This window comes from Geotrypetes seraphini, chromosome 12, assembly GCF_902459505.1.
Source record: "Geotrypetes seraphini chromosome 12, aGeoSer1.1, whole genome shotgun sequence".
Lineage (NCBI taxonomy): Eukaryota > Metazoa > Chordata > Amphibia > Gymnophiona > Dermophiidae > Geotrypetes > Geotrypetes seraphini.
Window position 1 is genome coordinate 71,397,846 of NC_047095.1, and position 26,139 is coordinate 71,423,984.

The 26,139-nt window shown below is 42.7% G+C and overlaps 1 protein-coding gene across 6 annotated transcripts in view; it reads left to right on the plus strand.

The window, feature by feature from the left end:
• Positions 1 to 26,139, plus strand: part of ARMH1 (armadillo like helical domain containing 1) — a 130,066-nt gene that overhangs the window by 2,716 nt on the left and 101,211 nt on the right. For all 6 annotated transcript variants that reach the window (XM_033916545.1, XM_033916543.1, XM_033916541.1 and 3 more), the window contains exons 2-3: positions 11,117 to 11,338; positions 19,588 to 19,656. In XM_033916545.1, coding sequence (XP_033772436.1) covers positions 11,133 to 11,338; positions 19,588 to 19,656 — 275 coding nt within the window. In that variant the 5' untranslated portion in view covers positions 11,117 to 11,132. The remainder of the gene's footprint in view (positions 1 to 11,116; positions 11,339 to 19,587; positions 19,657 to 26,139) is intronic.

Here is a 26,139-nt window from a genome sequence, read left to right on the forward strand (position 1 = left end):
TTACAGCCTCTAACTGTTGGAGAAACAAAGTTCAGGTGTGAACTTCGCTTGTATCTGTTGGTTGTGAAAGAGAAAAGGTCTGTTATGTATTTAGGGGCTAAGCCATTGAGTACCTTGAAGCAAAAACAACCAAACTTGAATTTCACACGTGCCTCCATCAGCAGCCAGTGTAAAAGTCGAAAGGAAGGTGTCACGTGATCAAACTTCTTCAGTCCACAAAGTAGTCTAACTGCTACATTTTGAACTAGTTGCATTCGCTGCATATACTTCTGGGGGAGGGCCAAGTAGGTGATGTTACAGTAGTCGAGTTGACTCAGTATAAGGGATTGTACTAGAATTCGAAATGATGCGGCATCGATGTAAGCTCTCATGGACCGAAGCTTCCAGAGGGTGAGAAAGATTTTTCTGATCAAGGAGTCTACCTAGTCTTTCATGGTCAGGTTCTGGTCCAGTGTTACTCCCAATATCTTCATAGTGGGTTGAATGGGATAACTAAGGTTATTGATGCATATTGGGGCTTTAGTGTCGAGTGGGTATGGCGATGCTATGAAAAATTTTGTTTTCTCTGAGTTTAGTTTTAGTCTGAATTCAGTCATCCATTACTCCATCCGATTTAGTACTTCTGTTGCTTTAGGGGTGACTTCTGAGACTGAGTTGGTGAATGGGTTAATTATCGTGAAGTCGTCAGCGTAGCTAAATAGTTTTATCCCCAACTGGGACAGTTGTGCACCCAATGAGGATGTGTAAACATTGAAGAACAAAGGGGATAGCGGTGATCCTTGTGGCACACCAGATGGATTGCTCCATGTATCTGAGAGATCGTGATTAAAACGGACTTGGTAGGTGCGTGATATAAGGAAACCTCGGAACCAGTTCAGAACTTCTCCTCTGATTCCGATTGTGTCTAGGCATTGTAACAGTTTTCCATGGTCCACCAAATCAAAGGCAGAACTCATGTCAAATTGCATGATTAGGGCGTTGAGGCCCTTTCTGAATTAGTAACACAAATTGTCCAGAATGGCCGCAATTACTGTTTCAGTGCTAAATAGAGGCCTAAAACCAGATTGAGTTTCGTGCAGAAGAGAGAATTGGTCAAGATATTCCATTAGTTGGGTGTGTACCAATCCTTCCATGATTTTTACCATAAATGGAATAGATGCTACTGGTCTATAGTTGGTTATTGATGTTGCTGATTCTTTCCAATTTTGGGGGATTGGGGTTATTATAATATGACCATTGTTGGTGAGGATTTTTCCATTGTTTAGGTTATTGGTTAGATAATTCAATAGGGATAGTTTAAAGCCTAGTGGAGCTGCTTTCATAATCTCTGGGGGACATGAGTCCAGGACACAGTATGATTTAGAGTATTTGTTATATAATTTGATGTAGTTATTCCAATCTGAGTTTTGGAAGGAGCACCAGATCATGTCCGCTGGTACAGTGGTACCTCAGTTTACGAGTGCACCGGTTTGCGAGTGTTTTGCAAGACGAGCAAAACATTCGCAAAATCGGCGCCTTGAAAACCGAGCGTGCTTCAATTTGCGAGCGCCCCCCCCCCCCCGCGAACCGACACCCCCCCGCCACCATCGGGCACCCTCCCGCCGTGACCTGAGGTCCCCCCAACCCACCCAAACCCTCTTCTTACTTTGCTGTAGCCTCCGCAGCGGCATCGGCACCAGCATGTCCTGTGCGTTGGTGCCGGTGCCTGAAGATCTGTCTCCTGTGCTGGGCCTTGAGCATGTGCGCATGCTCAAGGCCTGAGAGTTCACGTCGAACATGAACTCTCACGTCGAACGTGAACTCTCAGGCCTTGAGCATGCACACATGCTCAAGGCCCAGCACAGGAGGCAGATCTTCAGGCACCGGCACCAACGCACAGGACATGCTGGTGCCGGTGCCGGTGCGGAGGCTACAGCAAAGTAAGAAGAGGGTTTGGGTGGATTGGGGGGACCTCAGGCCGTGGCAGGGGGGTGCCCGATGGCGGCGGGGGGTGCCGGATCACGGGGGGTGGGTGCCGGTTTGCGAGGGGGAGCCTTTGGGGGGAGCAATGCCGGTTCTCGTGGGGAGGGAGAGCAGCACTGCTGGCCTCGGGTTGGGAGTGGGGGGTGGGAACCTATCAAAGCGAGTTTCCATTATTTCCTATGGGGAAACTCGCTTTGATAAACGAGCATTTTGGATTACGAGCATGCTCCTGGAACGAATTATGCTCGTAATCCAAGGTACCACTGTATTTCATTTCTTGGTATGTCAATTGATTGATGTTCGTATGCAGCAATTGTCGAGTAGTTAGTTCTTAGGTTTTTGATTTTTGAGTCGAAATGTTGTGCTAGTTCATTTGCTGAGGGTAGTTTGATATTATGCATGGGTTGAGTGTGGCGTGTGGTGTCGAATAAATTTGTAACTATGTTGAACAGTTCTTTTGTATTGGCTCCTTTTGAGTTAGTATTAGATGAGTTAATTTTGGTCGAGTAAAAAGTTTTACGTTTTTCTTTTATCTGTTGTTTGAAGAGTTTTATGTTGGATCTCCAGATGCTTTGGTCTGACAGTTTTCCCGTTTTTTCCCAGATTCTCTCTAATCGTCTTACTGATTGTTTCATTGTTAGTAGTTCGACGTCAAACCATTTGTTGTATTTGTTTGAGCAGCTTTTGCTCTTTCGTATTGGAGCAATTTTATCTAAGATGGATGTGCTAGTTTTCATCCAGTGAACATAGAAGTCAACTCCTTCTTCTTCTTCTATCTTCACCTGTAGATCATATTGTGACCAATATTCCTCTGGATTGATATGGCCCCTTGTAAGGTGTTCTCTTTTTGTCCGTGGGCGTGTCTTAGATTTTAGCTGGGTCCAAATTAGATTGAAATAATATGTGAAATGGTCGGAACAGATATCATGACACCAAGTACCGTTCGAGAGAGAGATGGGGGGTTTATGATTTCCTTTATGGACATCGCTACCATACCAAATCCTTTCCCAAAGGAACTCAATTCGGTTTACAATTAATTAAAAAATAATATAGCATCTAGTAGATCGAATGGAAAGAGTACTATTAGTTAGGATTAGATAGATATTTAAATAGTTGGAGGAACTGGTCTGAATATCTGAGACCTGGTTCACGGACTGGCATGGGTGGGATATGGTTATACCGGGCTACAACCTGCTTCGTCGAGACAGAGAAGGCAAGTTAGGAGGAGTGGTAGCTCTATACATTAAAGAAAACATCAAGACTATCAGAATCACGGATGTTAGATACTCCGGGGAATCCCTCTGGGTGAACCTGGCCAGAGGGAACGAAAAATGCCTATACCTTGGTGTGGTATATAGACCTCCAAGACAAAAGGGAGACAAGGATATAGAACTGATCAAAGAAATAGAGAACATCACTTTGCGTGGGGACACAGTTCTGCTAGGGGACTTCAACATGCCCAATGCAGATTGGAACACACTCTCTGCGACTACCTGTGGCAGCAGAAGAATATTAACCTCCATAAAGGGTGCACGACTCAAACAAATGGTACTGGAGCCCACTAGAAACCAGGCGATACTGGACCTGGTACTCACCAACAGGGACAGCATCACAGAAGTATCGGTAGGCGATACGCTGGCCTCCAGCGACCATAACATGGTATGACTTAACCTCAAATACAGTGACGAGAGTCCTCAACTTTAGAGGCACAGACTTCGAACGCATGGGAGATTTTGTCCATCGGGAGCTGCAAAACCAAACACAAACTGACAACGTGGAGAATATGTGGTCGACTCTGAAATCCACCCTGCATGAAGCAACAAATTGCTATGCAAAAACGGTCAGCAAAAGTCGGAGAAACAAAAGACCCCAGTGGTTCAGTACTGAAATTTCAGACCTCATTAAGGAGAAGAAAAAAGCATTTATTGCCTACAAACATTTAGGAAAGCAGGAGGCAAAAGAAGACTATCAGGACAGGTCTAAAGCTGTCAAGAAGGCAGTCAGAGAGGCCAAGCTCTGAATAGAGGAGAATCTAGCGCGGAACATTAAGAAAGGGGATAAGTCCTTCTTTAGGTATATTAGTGACAGGAAAAGAAACAAAGATGGGATAGAACGACTCAGGAAATCGGACGGGAATTATGCAGAATCGTATTCCACTAAGGCCGAACTACTAAATGAATACTTCTGCTCGGTTTTCACCTGTGAGGCGCCGGGATCCGGTCCACTTTTACGGACAAGGGAAAGCCAAAAAGACCAGTTTCAAGACTTCAAGTTTACGCCCAGTAGCGTCTACTGCGAACTTTCAAGACTCAAAGTAAACAAAACCATGGGACCAGACAACCTACACCCCAGGGTGCTCAGAGAGTTGAGGGAAGTCCTGGAGGAACCATTATCTGTGCTCTTCAATCTCTCCCTAAGCACGGGAAGAGTCCCCTTGGATTGGAAAACAGCTAACGTTATTCCACTCCACAAAAAGGGCTGCAGGACAGAGACGGCGAATTACAGACCGGTGAGTCTCACATCCATAGTATGCAAACTCATGGAAACACTGATCAAACAGAAACTTGATACAATCCTGGATGAGGAAGATCTATGTGATCCCCATCAACATGGATTTACCAAGGGCATGTCCTGCCAATCAAATCTGATTAGCTTCTTCGACTGGGTAACAAGACAACTAGATGCCGGGGAGTCCCTGGACGTAGTGTATTTGGACTTCAGCAAAGCTTTTGATAGCGTCCCAAACCGCATGTTATTGAACAAGTTGAAATCGCTGGGATTAGGGGAAACACTAGCTGCATGGGTTAAGGATTGGCTGAGCGGTAGACTTCAGAGGGTGATGGTAAATGGTACCCCATCCAAAACATCGGATGTGACCAGTGGAGTGCCGCAGGGCTCGGTCTTGGGTCCAATCCTATTCAACATATTCATAAGTGATATGACCCAAGGGCTCAGAGGAAAAATATCATTGTTCGCCGATGACACCAAACTGTGCAACATAGTAGGTAAAAGCACTATGCCTGACAGTATGACGCAGGACCTATTACTATTAGAACAATGGTCATCGACTTGGCAGCTCAACTTCAATGCTAAAAAATGTAAAGTGATGCACCTGGGTAAAAGAAATCTGTGCAGGACTTACACGTTAAATGGTGAGACCTTAGTTAGGACCACGGAAGAACGGGATTTAGGAGTAATCATTAGTGATGACATGAAAACTGCCAATCAAGAGGAAAAGGCTTCCTCCAAGGCAAGGCAAATGATGGGTTGTATCCGTAGAGGTTTTATCAGCAGGATGCCAGAGGTCATAATGCCACTGTACAGGTCCATGGTGAGACCTCATTTGTAATATTGTGTTCAATTCTGGAGACCACATTACCGAAAAGATGTGCTGAGAATTGAGTCAGTTCAGCGGATGGCCACCAGGATGGTCTCGGGGCTCAAGGATCTTCCGTATGAAATAAGGCTGAATAAATTGCAGCTGTACTCACTTGAAGAACGAAGAGAGAGAGGGGACATGATTGAGACATTTAAATATATCACGGGTCGTATCAAGGTGGAAGAGGATATTTTCCGTCTTATGGGACCTTATGTCCACCAGAGGGCATCCGCTGAAAATCAGGGGAGGGAAATTTCATGGTGACTCCAGAAAGTATTTCTTCACTGAGAGGGTGGTCGATCATTGGAATGAACTCCCATGACAGGTGATTGAGGCCAACAGCGTGGCAGATTTCAAAAATAAATGGGATATTCATGTGGGATCTCTAATGATGTAAGGGCAGGGGGTAGTGAGCAAAATCAAGGAGAAGGGTCACTAGAGTGGGCAGACTTGATGGGCTTTGGCCCTTTTCTGCCGTCATTTTTCTATGTTTCTATGAATAGCTATTGCGTAAACAACCAAGTTTTTAGATCTTTCCGAAATTGCTGTAACTGATCTAACAGTCTTAAAGAGTCTGGCAATTTAGTCCAAATTTCCACCAATTTAAATAACAAAGTTTTGCTAAGCTTCCTGGAACATTTAAGTCCTCTAGAACAGTGGTTCCCAACCCTGTCCTGGAGGAACACCAAGCCAATTGGGTTTTCAGGCTAGCCCTAATGAATATGCATGAAGCAAATTTGCATGCCTATCACTTCCATCACATGCAAATCTCTCTCATGCATATTCATTAGGGCTAGCCTGAAAACCCGATTGGCCTGGTGTTCCTCCAGGACAGGGTTGGGAATCACTGCTCTAGAAGATGGAAATGATAATTTATAAATTGTTGTAATCCTTCAATGACAGGATCTAATAGCATTCCAGCATAGAGGGATTGAAGGATCAAATATTCCATAAAGGAATTTAAAGATGACACATGCACACTTAAACTGTATCCTATAACAAACTGGGAGCCAATGAAGCTTTCTCAACAATGGGGACACATGATCGTACTTTCCCTTTCCAAACATCAGTTTTTTACATAGTTTTAGAACTTGAAGTTCGGATATAGGGTCAAATACAGTGGAGCCTCGGTTTGCGAGTCACGCGGATTGCGAGTGTTTTGCAAGATGAGCAAAACACTCAGCAAACTTTTGTCTTGCAAACCGAGCACCGCCCGGATAAACGAGCACTCAGCAATGGTGGCCCAGGGGTGGGTACCTGCCTGTGGATGCTGCAGTGCTTTCAGCATGGTGGCTTCCTTCCGTCGGGGTCCCCGTGCGGCTGCCCTCCCACTTCTGCCGATGCCTCTGCCGTCCACCAGTGCCTCCTGCTTCTTATCCAAGCCAGCCTCCATCCTGCAGAAGCATGCGCAGGACCTCTCAACTTCTGAGTGAAGCCGGCACCGCCCCGACAACACGCTCACCACGTACAAGCTGCTTTCTCTCTGCTGCGGTCCCGCCCCTCCTCTGATGTCAGAGACCGCGGTAGAAAGAAGGCAGCTCGGAAGACCTGAAGGCAGCTTGCAAAGATCGCTAGCTATCTTATCCAGGCTGCTGAAATTAGGTAAACTGATGCCGGGAGGCCAGGGGGGAAACCGGACAGAAGCACTTCCTGACTGACACTCCCCGCTCGCCAGCAAGAGGCAGCGCTGCCGATCCTGCTTTAGGGGGCGAAGTGGGGAGAGTCAGTCTCCGAATCGGGAGGCCAATTTTTTTTGTTTGTTTGTTTTTGAATCAATTCGAACCGATTCACCCAAAATGAATCTGTGAATCGATTCAAATCGTGAATCGGGCAGCACTAATCCGGACGTTTGGTAACCCTAGCTAAACCGATCAATGAAGTACTACAGAGGCAGAGTGAAAAATCTGGATTGGATTCTGCAGAGCATGCGAGTAAGGGGAAATAACCCTATTATCTAGAATGTCTCACCTATCTACTGGAAAAGGGCTTACCAGGGTACGTACATAATCTCTTTTCACAAGGCCTCCTTATGGATTTGCTGTTTCTTTCCTCTCCTTCACTTTTTGCACTACATCCTTCTTTGGCACTGATTTATCATATTCAGTTTTCTGCCTCCATTTCAATTCTCTCTTTCCAACTTTTCCCCTTCTCTCCGTCCTTGGGCTCCTTCTCTTACCTCCTCTTCTACTTCCTTCCATCCATATGCCCCCATTCCTCTTCTCTCTGCCTCTCCCATTCAGCATCTCTCCCTCACTCTCCCTGGTTCTCCCCACCTGGTTCCAAAGTCCCCCTCACCACAAAAACTACAAAAAGGTCGCTGGCGCAGGAGTGATTCTCTTGCACTACCTGTGGCCTCCTCTGCACCGTTCCTTTGCTACAGTCCTCCCAAGCAGAAACAGGAAGTTGCTTCAGAAAGGGGTGGACCATGGCAAAAGAAAAGTACAGAGGAAGCCACCGGCAGCACTGGAGAATCAAAGAACAGTGGCTTAGGCACTATTATTCTCCACTACCCGCTCCCCCATGCCCCAGACCGACATCACACTTACAGTCCAGATGCTCTGTGCTGGGCTAGTGAAGGGCCTTGAGCGTCTGCACATGCTCAAGGCTTGCTGGATTCCTTTTGTGAATCCTGGAGAGGGCAGGAGCCAGCAGGCCTTGAGCATGTGCAGACTCTTGAGACCCTTCAGCCCAGCACAGAGAGTGAGCTTCCAGAGCATCATGGCTGTAAATGCGATTTATTTATTCAATTTTCTATACCGTTCTCCCAGGGGAGCTCAGAACGGTTTACATGCATTTATTCAGGTACTCAAGCAGTTTTTCCCTCTCTGTTCCAGCGGGCTCACAATCTATGTATCGTACCTGGGGCAATGGGGGGATTAAGTGACTTGCCCAGAGTCACAAGGAGCAGCGTGGGTTTGAACCCACAACCTCAGGGTGCTGAAGCTGTAGCTTTAAACAATGCGCCTGGGGACGTGGGGAGCTGGTAGTGGTGGTTAGGAATGCCGATCATCCGGGGGGGAGGGGAGGAGAAGAGAGACAGTGCCAGTCATTGGAGTGGGGTGGAGAATAGCAGTGCTGGATATCTGGAGGGGGAGGGTAGGAACATAACAACATAAGAATAGCCTTACTGGGTCAGACCAATGGTCCATCAAGCCCAGTAGCCCATTCTCATGATGGCCAATCCAGATCCCTAGGAGTAGCAACATTCCATGCTACTGATCCAAGCCGCAAACAACACAAATGCAAGCAGTGGCTTCCCCCATGTGTTTCTCAACAGACTATGGACTTTTCCTCCAGGAAATTGTCAAAACCTTTCTTTCAGCTAGTGCTATCTGCTCTTACCACCATCATCGAAAGGAGGCTCAAATATAAACTGAGACCCCTATTTTTGAGTTTATACTTGAGTATATACGGTATTTTATATTTTTCAGAGTTGAGAATGATAGGCTCAAGTTGTTAAAGTTACGTTAGTCCGTAGATCTAATTAATAGTTCAGGAAATATGGGAAAGCTTTTACGGACATCAATTTATAGTGTTTTAAGAGCTATGCACCATAGTTTGAATTTATTCTGTTTTTTTTCAGTAACCAGTGTAGTTCTATAAGCAGTGGTGTGACATGGTCAAATCTTGATTTGTAATATGAGTTTTGCTGCAGTGTTTTGTTACAGTTGGAGTTTTTTCATTAATTTCATGGAGATACCTGAGAGTAGAGCTTTGCAGTAGTCTAGTAGTTACAATATTGTCAGCTACTAGTATTCTGTAGTGCTGTTGGAAGAAGTAGGATCTTGCCTTTCTTAGTTTTTGTAGTGTAAGAAAGGATTTTCAGACTAAGTTGTTAATATGATCTTTAAAACTTAATGAGCTATCTAAAGTGACTCCCAGTACTTTGGAGGTTTTCTCAGTGTTGAAGCTGGTTCCAGTTGTCAGAGTATGGACCATTCAGGTCTTTATCTGCCATCAGTTACTAAGTTAGTAGATTGGATTAGGTGTGTGTATCACCCAAACCCTGTTTAGTTTTTTAGAGTTTAATTTGAGATGGTATCTCCCTACCCATTCTTGCACTTTAACATTCTGGACAATATTGTAGTCATGCTTGCTTGGCTTAGACTTGCAAGGATTAGTAGAAAGACATCATCTGTGTATAAAAAGAGCCATTAACCTGGTTTGAGGCTTATCGAGCTCAATGTGGTCATGAAGATGTTATAAAATAGTGGTGAGATGGGAGATCCTTGTGGTATTCTGCATGGTGGATATCAGTAGTGAGAGAAAGCTCCATCTTTTAACACTCTGTAGTGTGTTTTTGTCAGGAATCCTTGGAACCATTGTAATATCATTCTTGAGTTTCCTATTTCAGCTAGTCTATTTAGCAACAGATTGTGGTTGACACTGTCAAATGCTGCTGAGACATTAAACTGTAGTAGTAACATTTGTTTACCTGTGCTTAATACTAATCTAACTCTCAATGTCACCCACAAGTACTTTAAACTTGAAAAAGAAGAGCTGATATTGGTAGCACATAGCCAGACTCCCATTTCCTGCTTTCTTGTGCCCACCCTTGGCCTCTCCCCTCCACCAGCTCAACTTAAAATTTAAATTCTTTAATTGGCAGTTATCCCCAAGCTATGCCAGCTGAAGACATCTGAAGGCCCCAGAACCCTTTTCAGCGAAGCTTGGCAGTCAGCAGCAGCAGCAGCAGCATTCCTGAGTCACCGACGCTAACACCCTGCAAATGCTGAATTCAAACTGAGCATGCACAAAAACTAAGCATATGCAGGGATAGATAGTTCATATAATGATTCAAAATGTTGTGTGATCGTGGCACCGAGGTACCCACCTCTTCAAACCCAGCATGCACGCAAAAAGAGGGAGAAAAAGCCTCAGACTAATGTAGCAGTATAGAACCAAAAGGTACAAATCAAAACTGCTTTTGATACTTTCACTGGCAAAAAAACTCCCTCAGAGAAAAGCTCAGGTTTAGAAAAGGGCAAAGTCACCCGGAGGCACACTCAAGGACTTAGCTGACAAAGACAACTTTAGCTCCAACACTGTCACGTCTTCTCCAATCTTCCCAACAAGCGACCTTGTTTCACCAATGTTTGGCTCATCAGGGGAACAAACAATACAGCCTGGTCTCAGTGTGGCTGCACTTTTCAAGGCTGTATTGTTCCCCTGATGAGCTTCAATGGCCTTTAATGGGAGGGCTTCAATGGCTGGGAGGGTGTAGATGGGCTGGAGTAAGTCTTAACAGAGATTTTGGCAGTTGGAACCCAAGCACAGTACCGGGTAAAGCTTTGGATTCTTGCCCAGAAATTGCTAAGAAGAAAAATTACAAAAAATAAAATAAAATAAAAAAAATTTAAATTGAATCAGGTTGGGCAGACTGGATGGACCATTCGGGTCTTTATCTGCCGTCATCTACTATGTTACTATACTGCTACATTAGTCTGAGGCTTTTTCTCCCTCTTTTTGGGTGCATGCTGAGTTTGAAGAGGGGGGTACCTCAGTGTCACGATCACACAACATTTTGAATCATTATATGAACATATTATATGTTTTAGTCCCAAGTGCCATTTGTATGTAATTGCTGCTGAAATTCTGTCAGTGGAAGTTATATAGTAACATAGTAAATGACAGCAGACTAAGACCTGAACGGTCCATTCATGATTAAATTAACTTGTCTTTTCTTTGATATTTCTGGGTCATAGACTGTAAAGTCCACCTGGCATTGTCCTATATTACTGAATTTTACTTATGTTTCTCTGTCTCTCTGTTCAGGGGTACTGAAAGCACAATGACTTCCGTAAGGGAGCAGGAAGCCATTAACAGATTATTAGAATTCTTGCAAGAGTGGGATAATGGCAACAAAGCTGCCCGCAGCCGTATCTTGAATGATTTCATCACCCTGAATCAAGGCAAGACTGGTCCTGAGCTGGAACAGGAGTTCTCCCAAGGAGGCAGCTTGTTTCTGGCACGTCTTACAACATGGCTCAGGCTCTCGTATCCTTTCAGCTCCCATTCTGTGGGAAGATTTTCTCTTAGGAACAGATAAACGTGTGCCATAGTTTCTTAGGGATGTCATGTCATATGTCCAGAGCTGTAAAGCCATGCCCTGAGCTCTTGCCAGCATCTCCTTGAAGCTGGCAGTTGATGAGCCTAGATTTAAAGTGAAACTAAAGATGTGTTGTCTAGGAGAAAGGATGAAAAAGGGAGATAAGGCACAAACTCTCAAGTATATCACAATTCCCCAAGAATGCGAACTGGAAGGAGCTAAAGGGAGGAAGACTGAAAAGAAATATGTGAAATAGTTTTTCCTTGAGGGAAATAAATTTCAGTGAAAGTGGAAGGAATTAAGAATGACAGAATTCAAGCTTGTATTGGATTGACACAAAGGGACCTTAGAAGTAGGATGTGTGGGGACCACAGCATACATATACACATGGGTGAACTGGGTTATCCAAACTGATTCATATCTACTAACATATGAACCATTTTGATTTGTTAGAAAAAGACTGCATAAAAAAATTTTAAACTAAATAAATATTTATTAATTAATTAGAGAAATGGTGTGGCAGCTGTGTAGTCCACCCTTAAAGATAATATGTAGAAATACAAAGAAATAAAAAGAATTCAGGTGATACCTTTTTTTATCCCAGGACAAGCAGGCAGCATATTCTCACATATGGGATGATGTCACCGACGGAGCCCCGCAGCGGACAGCCTCGAAAGCAAACGCTTGAAGATCTTTGAACTTTCGAGTGCTGCACCGCACATGCGTGCGTGCCTTCCCGCCCGAACTAGGAGGCGCATCTCCTGTGAGGATCCTCAGTTTGTTATTTTCCGCGGAGCCAAGAAGATGTTTTTTTCTTCAGCTCTGCAGCAAATTTACCTTCTTTCACCGCGGCTGTTTCTTTTCTTTTTAAAGTTCGGTTGCTGTGTCTCCCCTTTCTTTCTTTTCTTTTCTGTGTAAAAAAAAAAAAAAAAAATTTAAATTATTGTTTTTTCTACTGCTCCTTTTGTCCGGTCGGTGAGCCTTGAGCCTAGGCCCAACTGCTCACTTCGTTCAACACAGACTTTATTTTTTCTATGTCCCGGTTTCTTACCGGGTTCAAGCACTGTCGTCAGTGTAATCGGGTGATTTCTGTCACCGATCCTCACTGTCGTTGTTTACAGTGTTTGGGTTCGGCTCATTCACCAGAAGACTCATTGGGTTCAGCTCATTCACCGCTGTTTCACTCTTACACCTCGAGCTTTTCGTCGTAGGTGTGCCCAATTTCGACAACTTTTTGGTGACATGGAGCAACCTTCGGACAAGACTTCGGCTTCACCCCGGCGGCGGCCCCGGTCTCAAAGGCCTCTACTCCGACATCAGTGGCAGCTCCGGTCTCGAAGGCCTCGACCTTGGCTTCGGCTGGAGCTTCGGTCTCGAAGGCCTCTACCGTGACTTCCACTCCTGCACCGACTTCGATACCCTTGAAAGTCTCGACAGTGACCTCGGTGAAGACGTCTTCGGTAGGTAAGTCTCCTGTGTCTCTTTCAGGTGCCGTACCTAAGAAGCCACCAGAGTCCTCCTTGCACCCTTCTTCTAAGCGTGCCTCCAAGATAAGGGAATACTCACCTTCGAGGTCGCCCTCTTTGGAGCGCACTGCTGCACCTACGAGATCAGATCCTTCTGTCTCGGTGCCCATGCTTGAGGACATGCTCAAGTCCATCTTGACCACTCAGATATCCTCAATTGTGGCTCAACTGCTTCCGACCTCGACTCTGCCTCGGGTAGACCAGTCTGACATCCAACCGGATCCTCCAGTCATCGTGTCTCGAGGCAGGTCTCGTGCATCGAAGCGCTTATCCTCCAGTGATTCACCTGAGTTACCTCGTTCGAAGCACCGCTCGAAGCATTCGAGGCATCTTGCTTCGTCGTAAGTCTTCTGCAGTGCACTCTTCTCTGGATACTGAGACTTCTCTGCCTCGTTCTTCCACCTCGAAGCACAGGTCTCGACTGCACTCAGCCTTGACTCGAAGTCCATTCAGGTCAAGGACTCCTCCTTCGAAGCCGGCTCGCCGGGACTCTTCTCCTCCTGCTTCGGCTCATTCTGTGCCTCGCACTCTGGATGCTTCTCCAACACGGAGCCTGAAGCGAAATCATTCCATAACTCCACCTCACAGTGCAACTTCTTCTGTGACAATGCAAGTCGAATCTGAACCAGTCTCTCAATACTCTAGGGAGGCTTCTCCTTCCTACTCGGCGGCTCCAAAGTCTCGTAGTCCTTCTCCTGATGAAGCCTCTGATCCCAAGTCCATTTCCTTTGCCAAGTTTGTGTTTGACATGGGACAAGCTCTTAAACTGGATCTTCATTCGGACTCCAAATATACTCCTGAATATTTGGCTGACATGGAACTTCCTCATCCACCTAAAGAGTCTTTGAGATTGCCCATGATTCCAGTTCTTAAACAGACTTTCATTCGAAACATGGAGACTCCATATTCCATTACTGCTATCCCTTCTAAGCTGGAATCCCGTTATCGCACTGTTCCCTGTAAGGGGTTTGAGAAGTCCCAACTTTCTCATCAATCCTTGGTGGTGGAATCATCTTTGAAGAAAGCCCATCCTTCCAAGATCTATGCTGCAGTACCTCCAGGCAGGGAGGGTCATACTATGGATAAGTTTGGTCGCCGTTTATACCAAAATTCGATGATGGCAAATCGAATTCTTAACTATAATTACATTTTCACCAATTATTTCAACCATTTTCTCAAATTGTTGACTTACTTTTATCCGGATATTTCAAAACCACATCTTTCTGAGTTCAAGCAAATCCTCAAGACTCTTTCTCAGTTGAGACTCTTTATGTTGCAAGCCTCATATGATGCCTTTGAATTGTCTTCCCGAGTCTCTGCCTTTGCTGTAGCCATGCATAGACTGGCATGGCTATGGATTGTTGACATGGATCCCAATCTCCAAGATCGTTTGGCAAATCTGCCTTGTCAAGGGAATGAGTTGTTTGATGACTCTGTTGAAGCAGCCACTAAGCGTCTCTCAGAACATGAACGTTCTTTTGCTTCTCTCATTTGCCCTAAACCCAAGACTACACCAGCTAGGGCGTATAAACAGACTCCACGTTGTTACCCTCAGAAAACGACTCCTGCTTTTTCCAGGCCTCCACCTCGCCATCCTCAGCAGCAGCAGCGTCAACAGAAGTCACAAACTCCTGCTGCCACCAAGCCAGCTCAGCCTTTTTGACGTTCTCAGATTGAGCATTCCAATCTCCCTATTTCAGAATTCTCCTCTTCCCATAGGGGGTCGCCTATCCACTTTTTATCACCAGTGGGAGCTCATCACCTCAGATCTCTGGTTCTCACAATCCTATGAGAGGGATACTCTCTTCGCTTACTTCAGGTACCTCCAGATCACCCTCCAAGAGAGTGTCCTTCCAATCAGTCACAACTTCCCCTTCTTCTTCAAGAGGCCCGAGCTCTTCTTCACCTTCGAGCTGTCAAGGAGATTCCTCTGTCCCAGCGGAACTTAGGGTTCTATTCCCGCCACTTTCTGGTTCCGAAGAAAACGGGGGATTTGCAACCTATTCTGGACCTCAGAGCTCTCAACAAATTTCTAGTCAAAGAGAAGTTTCGGATGCTCTCTTTGCTGACCTTGTATTCCCTGATGGATCAGGGAGATTGGATGTGCTTGCTGGATCTCAAGAAGGCTTATACTCATATCCCCATTCATCCAGCCTTTTGCAAGTACCTTAGATTCAAAGTGGGGGGATCTTCATCTGCAGTACAGAGTTATTCCTTTCGGCTTGGCCTCATCCCCCAGAGTATTTACAAAATGTCTGGTGGTGGTAGCTGCAGCTCTTCAAGTATTTCCATACCTAGATGACTGGCTCATCAAGGCCCCCTCTCTTCCAGGGGTTATTGCAGTGACCCAACAGACTATTGTATTCCTCCAAAGTCTGGGGTTCCAGATAAACTTTCCCAAGTCTCAGTTAACCCCATCTCAATTTCTCCAGTTCATTGGGGCAACTCTGAATACTGTCCACCTCAGAGCGTACCTTCCGCAACCATATCAAGATACCCTCATTCGACTTTGTCATCAGGTCTCTCGTCTTCCATCCATGTATGCACGGCACATGATGGTTCTGCTCGGTCACATGGCTTCTACAGTTCATGTGACTCCTTTTGCCAGACTTCACCTTTGCATTCCTCAGTGAACCCTGGCATCTCAATGGCAACAAGCCACGGACCTGCCATCTCAACAAATTACAATAACTCCTTTGTTGCAGAAGTCTCTCCGTTGGTGGATGCTCTCTTCCAATCTTTCCAGAGGTTTGCTGTTCCACAATCTCCCTCATCAGAAGGTTCTCACAACCGATTTGTCCGCCTACGCCTGGGGAGCCCATGTCGACGGTCTCCATACTCAGGGTCTATGGACTTCAACAGACTGTCAGTGTCAAATCTGTTGGAACTCAGAGTGATCTTCTGTGCTCTCAAAGCCTTTCAGCATCTCCTCCACGACATGGTGGTCCTTGTTCGGACGGACAACCAAGTGGCTATGTATTATGTCAACAAACAGGGAGGTACGGGATCTCACTCCCTCTGTCAGGAAGCTCTGAAGCTGTGGCATTGGGCAATTCTTCACAACATCTTCCTCGGAGCTGTATACATTCAGGGTCAACGCAACTGTTTAGCGGACAAATTGAGTCGTCTTCTACAGCCTCACGAATGGACACTCAATTCTCCCACACTTTGTCAAATATTTGCCCACTAGGGGACCCCCCAGATAGATCCTCAACTTCAAACTGCCTCAGTTTTGTTCCCGCATTTACACCCCTCAACTTCTCGAGGCGGATGCGTTTCTTCTGGACTGGAGGGCTCAGTTCCTTTATGCATTTCCTCTGATTCTCAGGACTCTAGTCAAACTAAAGTCAGAACACGCCACCATGATTCTGATAGCTCCTCGGTGACCCAGACAACCGTGGTACTCCCTTCTACTTCAACTCAGCACCAGGGAGCCTCTGCTTCTGCCAGTTTTTCCTTCTCTGCTCACTCAGAGTCAAGGGTCCTCGCTTCATCCCAATCTGCAGTCTCTACACTTGACAGCTTGGTACCTTTCTACCTAACAGACTCTTCTCAATTTTCTCAGTCTGTTCAGGATATTTTACTTGCTTCCAGAAAGCCGTCCACTCGTCAATGCTACGGCCAGAAATGGACTAGATTTTCTGCTTGGTGTTCCACATGTCAGCTGCAACCAATGTCTTCCTCCTTGGCATCTGTTCTGGACTATTTGCTTCACTTGTCACAATCTGGACTTCAATTTACATCTATTCGAGTCCATCTCTGTGCTATTGCTGCTTTTCATCAGCCTCTGGAAGGGAAACCTCTCTCTGCACATCCCGTTGTTTCCCGCTTTATGAAAGGACTTTTTAATGTTCATCCACCACTTAAACCGCCTCCAGTGGTTTTGGATCTTAATGTTGTTTTGGCTCAACTGATGAAGCCTCCTTTTGAACCACTTGACAAAACTCACCTCAAGTATCTCACTTGGGAAGCTGTATTCCTGATTGCCCTCACATCTGCTCGAAGAGTCAGTGAGCTACAAGCGTTGGTTGCGGACCCACCTTTCACAGTTTTTCACCATGACAAGGTGGTCCTCCGTACTCATCCCAAATTCTTACCTAAAGTGGTTTCAGAATTTCACATCAATCAATCTATTGTTCTGCCAGTATTTTTTCCAAAGCCTCATTCTCATCAGGGAAAAGAGGCACTTCATACTTTGGACTGCAAACGTGCCTTGGCTTTCTACCTCCAACGCACTCAATCTCACAGAAGATCTCCTCAACTTTTCATCTCCTTTGATCCAAATAAATTGGGACGTCCTATCTCAAAACGTACCATTTCCAACTGGATGGCTGCTTGCATCTCTTTCTGCTATGCTCAGGCTGGTCTTCCTCTGCAGGGTTGAGTGACGGGCCATAAAGTTTGAGCTATGGCGGCGTCTGTCGCTTTCCTCAGATCAACTCCTATTGAGGAAATCTGCAAGACTGCCACTTGGTCCTCGGTTCATACTTTCACCTCTCATTACTGTCTAGATACTTTTTCCAGGAGGAATGGCCATTTTGGCCAATCTGTTTTGCAAAATCTTTTTTCTTAAACTGCCAACACTCCCTCCATCCCATTTTGCTTAGCTTGGAGGTCACCCATATGTGAGAATATGCTGCCTGCTTGTCCTGGGATAAAGCACAGTTACTTACCGTAACAGTTGTTATCCAGGGACAGCAGGCAGATATTCTCACAACCCTCCCACCTCCCCTGGTTGGCTTCTTAGCTAGGTATCTGAACTGAGGATCCTCACAGGAGATGCGCCCCCTAGTTCGGGCGGGAAGGCACGCGCGCATGCGCGGTGCAACACTCGAAAGTTCAAAGATCTTCAAGAAAGTTTGCTTTTGAGGCTGTCCACTGCGGGGCTTCGTCGGTGACGTCACCCCATATGTGAGAATATCTGCCTGATGTCCCTGGATAACAACTGTTACGGTAAGTAACTGTGCTTTATTGGACTAACTAGCGCATGGTTAGGTTAGCTTTCAAAGGTAATCCTCCTTAGGATCAGAGGTAAGCAAATGTAGACAGAGTGAAACATCAAAATATTCAAATGACAGTCTTGTAGGGAGAGGGGGGAAGGAGGGAGACAAGAAGGTAAGGAAAGGTGATAATAAAGTGTCAAAGCAGTGAACATTTATGTTTTGTAATGCGAGAGAAAACAAATGTCTTTAAGATCCCGATTCACTAAAGTCAGCGATTGTCGCTAAACCTGTTTTCACCTGCTACCCACCTGATTCACTAAACGGCCTACTGCCTACTTAACGATCCGATCCACCCATGCAAATGAGTAAAACCCCATGCAAAATAGCCAAGCGATTGAATTGCTTGGCTATTTTGCATCGGGTTTTACAATTGTAAAACCCGAATGCTGTAGATGTGTCGGTAACTGTGTTATTATTATTATTTTTTTTAATCTTTATTCATTTTCAAATCAAACAATAAGTGCATAAAAATGTATCATAAAAATAATTTCAATATAGCACTTCAATTATCTAACATATGAATTATAATAATGTAAATTCCCTCCCTCTCCCCCTTCATCCCATGTTCAATTAAAGGAGAATATGCAATATTATACAACAATATTATAACATCTCATATTTAATTACATCTCAAATCCCCCCTCCCCCCTTGAGTGTGCTAGATAAAACTAAGAAAGAAAAGAAAAGGAACAGAAAGGAACGATGTCTATTCATCACAATATTTTTCCAATGGCCCCCATATCTTTGTAATCTGGAACCAGGGACATTAGACTATCTACTTTATTATTGTCCCTTCATTAAATCATTTTGGGATTCAATTTGGACTCAAGTAAATTCTTTATTGGAAAACCATGTTGCGCTCTCATATGATACTGTTTTATTTGGAATGGCTATGAGAAAAAAGAGTCAAATTTCGTCACATAATAACAAACTTTTATTAGTTATTCAACATATTACCAACAATTGGAAAAATCATAAGAATCTTAATTATACATTCTGGTGGAATTTGTTGTGCCATATTTTTAAGATGGAAAGAGTAATAGCAGTACAAAAAGGGACATATAATAACGGTAACTGTGTAACAGAATACAAAGTGAAGCTTACCACAGAGGTGAAAACTCCTAGTAATTTTTTCTGGTATATCAGAAGCAGAAAGCCTATGAAGAAATCTGGGACTGTTAGATAATGAAGTAAAAGGGGCACTCAGAGAGAACAAGGCCATAGAAGAGAAACTGAATGAATGACTTCTTTGATTTGGTCTTTACTGAAGCTGTAAGAGATCTACTTTTACCAGAAATGATTTTCAAGGGTGATGATGCAGAGAAAATGAAAGAAATCTCAGTGAACCTGGAAGATGTACTAAGTCAAAGCAACAAATTAAAGAGCAGTAAAAGTACTGAAAGAACTCAAACATGAAATTGCTGATCTGTTGTTAGTGATTTGTAACCTGTCATTAAAATTTTCTGTTCACTGTGTAAGAGGTGCTTGTCAGTCTTTAGCCTACAGGTTAATGTAGCATTAATTGTTGCCCTACTGGTATGAATACTATTACCATGCTGCCCAGTATGCACAGGAAAATGTTTCATTTGAAACTTCGTCTTTTCCAGCCCTCACTCCCTAAGTTGGTATAATAAGCTGACTGTGTTAAGCTCTGAACCTGCCATTCAGCTTCATGTTTGGTACCTGTTTGAGTGAATTGTTGAAGGCCATTTCCATCTTTCTGTCAGCTGTGAGTGGGTGAGTCTCTATTTAAATATTTCTAAGCATGCAAGTAAGTAGTGAAACAAAGAGAATAATTACAGTACATTAAAATGTTGTTGCAGATTTTTATGGGGTTTGGTTTTTTTTTTTTTTACCTTTTTTATGCTTAAAAGTGCTTGATTTGTTAAAGGTATTCCTCACAAACATAGGAAACACTTAGAGGTTATCACCTGAACTCTGGAGATGGTATTTATAAAATACTGCATAGGAATTCATATTCTGTGGGTCTTTAAATTCTTAGGACTTCTGAGTTATCAAGATACAGACCTGGATAAATCAGACCTGGATCAAATCAAGATGGAAAAGAATCTGAGAATTTATTTCAAGTTTAGCCAATAATTTCCCATCCACATTAATTAAAGAAATAGGCCTGTAATTTGAAACCAATGTGGCATCTTTATTTGGCTTCGGCAAAACAATAGTTAATGATTCTGTCATAGTACCTGTAATACAACCTTTATTCAGTTGGGTCAAATATAACTTTAATAAATGGGGCAACAAGGTAATTTGAAAATATTTATAAAACTCTACAGTATATCCATCACCACCTGGAGCGGTCCCAACTCTAAGAGACTTCAATGCTGTTTGTAATTCTGTTAGTGATATTGGTTCTTCTAAACTTTTTATATGATCAGGAACTTTTGGACTCACAATTAAATTTAAAAATTCAAACCCATCTTTTTCTCTATCCAAATAAGGCTCAGAAGAATACAGGGCTTTATAGAAATTTAAAAATTGTTTTAAAATAGGACCGATTTGAGAGTGTGTATCTCCTTTTTCATCTTTAATTATACTAATTTTTTTTTCCTTTTTTTTCTTTAAGATAATTAGCCAATAATCTTCCTGCCTTATTAGAGCTTCCATAATACAGAGCTTGCTGCGAAAAAATATCATTTCTTATTAACTTAGAAGAAATCTCATTGTACTTACATTTATTTTTTAAAAGAGCTTGCAATGTGGAATGTTCCCATTTCTCAACCAATTTTGATTCTAAAAGTTTTATTTCTTGTTCTAAGCTAAAAAATTGTTTTTTTTTGCTTCTTTACATATGCTGAATATGAAATGATTTGCCCTCTCATCGTTAACTTAAAAGCATCCCATAAAGTTTCCAATGAGACTTCCTCTGTATTATTAATTTGAAAATATTCATCCATCTTTAATTGAAATTCCTCACAAAATTTTTGATCTGCAAGCAAAGCATTATCAAATCTCTATATTGGTCTACTATTATCTTGATCAATACCATTAAATTCCACCCACACACCCCCATGATCAGACAAAATGATAGGATCAACGGAGGCTTGTGTTACTTGATGTATTAAATTATCTGAAATAAAAACATAATCAATTCTTGAAAATGATTTATGAACATGGGAACAAAAAGAAAATTCTCGATCATTAAAATGAAGAATACGCCATATATCTTTTAAATTAGAAGACTGTACAAAATTATCCAAACCTAATGACTTTATAATTTTGCTAGGCTTTTTATCCATTAAAGAATCCATTACAGCATTAAAATCTCCCGCTACTACTAAATTAGAAGCGGCCAGTGACAGGACCAACTGTTGTAGAGACTTAAAAAATTATATTTGATTCGAATTAGGGGCATATACATTAAAAAGCGCCATGGTAGTATTACTCAAACTCATGTCAACATGCAACCATCTTCCTAGAGGATCTGAAGCTATTTTATTAAATACTGCATTACATTTTCTGCTAACCAAAATAGCAACTCTAGCTTTTTTCCCCACAGCAGGGGCAAAAAAACAATGTTTTACCCAATTACCCATCAGATTTTTAGATTCCTCAGCAGACAGATGAGTCTCTTGGATAAAACAAATCTCCGCATTCTGATTTTTTTAAAATAAGAGCGTTTTTTTCCTCTTAATCGGATGGTTTAAGCCATTTACATTTAGGGAAATTATTTTAAAACTAGTCGTTAATGTAACTAGTCGTTAATGTAACTAGTCGTTACATTAATGGGTGCTAGAATTTATGTCTGTCTGTATTTTTCTTTCTGTCTCTTTCCTCCCTCCATTTCCCTGTGTAGCGCTGTTTCTGCTTTCTTCCTCAGTCTGCACTCTCAAGCTGTAACATTACTGCTTAGCTTTTTCTCCCTGCAAGCATCTCTGCTCTCTTTCTCATCCCCAGTCTCTTTGCTATTTTTCTCTTCTTGCAGGGGTCTCTGCTCTCCTTTCTCTATATGTTCCTGATTCCTGCAAACTTCTGTTTTCTCTGTATGCTCTTGATCCTGTGTTTCCCTGTAGGTGTCTCTTCCTTTTTTTTTTTTCCTTCTTCACGTATGGTTGATTTATTAAAAGTTTTTATATTTTTCCTATTTGTTGCATGCCTGTCTCCTTGGCCGCTGTATGTTTCTCTTTTTTTGCTTTCTGTGTTTGTTTGTGTTTTTTTTGCTGATTGTCTACTTGGTCGCTGTCAGTCTGTCTGTCTCATTGGCTGCTGTATGTCTGTATGTCTTTTTTGCAGTCTAACTCCTTGGCCACTGTATGTCTGTATGTTTTTTTTTCCTGAATTTATCCTTGGGCATTGTATTTTTTATTTTTTTCTGTTTGTCTCCTTGGCTGTTTGTATTTTTTTTTGCTGTCTCCTTGCCCACTGTCTCTCTGTCTGTCTGTCTACTTGGACGCTGTATGTAAGTATGTCTGTTTCCTTGGCTGCTGTATGTCTGTTTGTCATTTTTTTCCTGTGTCTCTCTCTCTCCTTGTCCTCTGTGTTTTGTTATTTTTTCAATCTGTCTCTTTAGCCCCCTGTCCTTCTATGAGTGTCTGTGTGTGTCTCTCTCCTTGTCCTCTGTGTTTTGTTATTTTTTCAATCTGTCTCTTTAGCCCCCTGTCCTTCTGTGACTGTCTGTGTGTCTCTCTCTCCTTGTCCACTGTTATTTGTTTGTTTTTTTCAATCTCTCTTTAGCTCCTGATCCCCTCTCACTGACCCTTGCGCAACTGCATGTTATTCCGGCTGGGTTTCCATGGCAATCCTGCTCGCGGGTCTGTGAGTGTAGGGCCGTTTTGTCGGGTCTGGCGGCGCCATGTAGGGCGGAAGCGGGGAGGCGGGGCCTCAGCACCGGCCGGGTGGCTCGCACCGCCGGCCCCCAGGAGCCCGAGGCGGGGGAGGCAGGGACATGCCTGGCGTGCCATGGTGCAGGAGGAACGGAGATCGGCGGCTGGCTGCGGTCCTGCTTGTGGAGGCGATCGGCTGGTGACGTATAAGCGCACATGCGCACTCCTTCGGCCACAGACCTACAGCGCATGGAACACGCAAATAGGAGTGCGCATGCGCGGCTAGCTTTTTATTATATAGGATTCATTGTGAAATTGTATAATTACATTGCCATAAATCTTCCAATGAATATAATTATACTGAAAACATATTAAATTACTACCTTTCCCAAAATCAGATTTTAAAGAAACAAAATCCCTCCCCCCCAAACCCAACTTCCCCTCTCCCCACCCAACACCCCCTAAATAAAAGTGAAAACTTGGAAACACACATTTGGTATCGGGTGACAACAAACTCCTACAGGTTAACATTTGTATCTTATATTCCAGATATAATAAGCTATCTAAAATAATCAGCCCAAATTATAACTAATTAATCTGATACTTCCAAAAATTAAATTTTGATAAAATAACTCATTTACCCCATGAAGCTCAAATTATCCTATATAAAATACTCTCCTCCCATATAAAACCAAAAACAAAAACCTTCTCAAATAAACCTATTTGAAATTCCCAAATTGACCCAAAATTATTTAATTAACCATACCCATTCATTACTTTCCACTACCCTTGTAATATATCACTTTTAGATACTTATATAACCATTAACCTTGTTTACCAAAAATACATTTCCTCTAATTTCATAGTTTTACTCAAATTCATAAAGAATACACATCACTTTCTATTATTTTAACTATAAAATAGCATCCGTTCATATTCATCTTCTTATCATTTACTAATAAAAAATGAACATAAATAGCTATAAGGTTAGCTAAACTACATTCATTTATATAACTAATAAACCAAACCCATAATGCGCCCTAATAAAACAAAATTTATAACATTAATAAAATGTATATCAGTTTTTTATTAAAAATCTTTAAAATAAAATTTTAAAAAACCTGTATGAAATAACTCATAAAATTAAAACAAAATAATATTAAGAATCTCCTAGAACGCAATCAGTATATATTTTAAAAGATTTTCTATCATATTAAGATTTGGTATTTGAAATCTTAATATTTAATATTCTATCCATCCTACTATTTCCATTTCTATGACCCCATTCTTTAATGTTTACTGCATGAGATAGTATAATGTCACTTTCATTTCCAAACTAACCCTGTCAGTCTCAATCCATATTCAGGTTATACTAATCATTGCACAAAAATGGTTTAGCCCAAAAATATGCGTAGTACAACTTTATAATAATGACGTATGCAAATTCTCATTCCTCCACATTCTTTTTCAGCCACTTCAGATTAGGCCAGAAGCATTAGAATGATGCCAGTTATATAAAATAAAATCCAACAGCATCATACTATGCTTAACCATTTCAGTCAAACCTTCAGGATCATAACAAATCCAATAAAAACCATAAATATGATCCGCTTATACCTCCACACAGTATCTCAACCAACCAAGAGAGCAGAGATCCGTCAAAAGCAGGATTTTGTGACCATTATCTCAGTCAAGAAAGAAACAGAATCACTCATAACAATTCCATAAATGTCTTCATAACCATTCCTCCAATTTATACATCAGCAACTCCTTCACATCTATTGCAGTATACACTTTGCATGAAGTGCATAATTATCCACGTAGCATTCTCTATAAGTGATGAATAAACCAAACAGGCAGATAAAAGAGAATGTTGACATCAGCAGCTAGTAACCATGACCGTTTAGATTGTTAGCTTGAAAAGATTCCATCCCTCCAAACCTTTATATTTCCACTAATAAAAGTACCTTATGAAGACATGGGATGTTCACAATTATCCAAAAATTCCTGTAATTTTGCAGGGTCCTCAAAATTGAAAGTCTTGTTATCATAAGTGACTTTCATTATGGCTGGATAAACCAGTCCATACCTAGCCCCAATACTTTTCAATTTTGGCCTCAGCTCCAGCAGCTTCTCTCTCTTTTGTGCAGTATTCTTTGCAAAGTCAGGCACAATGAAGATTTTTGAATCCTGACACTTCAAATTCCGGTTTTCTTTTGCCAATCTGAGGATTTCAATCACTTGCTGGTGTCTCAATAACCTGAAAATTAAAGGACGCGGTCCCAGCTGCTTGTTTAACCTCCGAGTCGGTATTCTGTGAGCTCTTTCAAACTCCATCGAGTATGCAAATTTAAGTGGCAAGATCTTGGGTAAAAACTTCTCCAAAAATGCCACCGGATCGTTTTTTTCCACTCCTTCCGGGATCCCTATTATTCTCAAGTTATTTCTTTTCCCCTGGTTAATACAATCTTCAAGCTCTTTTGATAAGTTTTCAATTGGGTTTTTTTTTCTATCTTTAACTGCTGGATTTCAAATTCGTTCGCTTCAGTCCTTCGTTCTACCTGATCCACTTTCACTTCCATAGCTGACATTCTTCGTGTGAGGCTGGCCACTTCATCAATCGCTTCTTGTATTTTTAGCGAATTACCCAAAACTATCTCCTTAATTTGTCTAAGCTCATCGCTGATATCAATGCTGTCATCCTTTTGCAGCGGCACTTTTGAAGGAGTCACCGGCTCTATTTTTGATCTCTTCGCTGAACCAGCACTCGTACCGGCTATTTCCCCCTTCATTTGTTTACTCGATGCCATACCATTAAAGGCAAGTGCAGGAAAAGTTCAAATAATTAAACTGGACAGCTTATTTTCTTATATTTTTAACCTGTTGTAGAGGAGCTGCACTATCACCCGACCATCTTACTGCGGCTCCAAGCCACGCCCCCCACTACTTTTGTTTTTTACTTTTTCTTTTTTTTTTTCAAATTCTTTATTCATTTTTCCATCTTACATCAAGAACACAATATTACGTCATTTAAACCTTGTAAACATCACTTGTACTTCTTTTAACATCATCTTAAAAACATATATTTATACCCTCCCCTTCCACCCTTCCCACAGAGAGCAGAAGGAGATCGGGGCAGAAGGAGATTAGGACAGAGAGCAGGGCGGCCAGAGAAGGAGAATCACGGCAGAGAGCAGAATAGGAGAATCGGGGCAGAGAGCAGGGTTTTTACACAAGGGACTGGTCCTCAGCAGTCGCTTGTTTTTGGATCAGCCAGCCCAGTCGGTGTGCCTGCATTTGTTTAGTGAATCGCGTCCTTCCTACTTTGCATGCCGTTTCTCTTCATTTGCATGTGCAGATCGGATCAGGGGATGATCGGCCACGAGGTTAGTGAATCAGGTCGCAAAGAGGTCGGGACATGATCGGTGTCCTTAGTGAA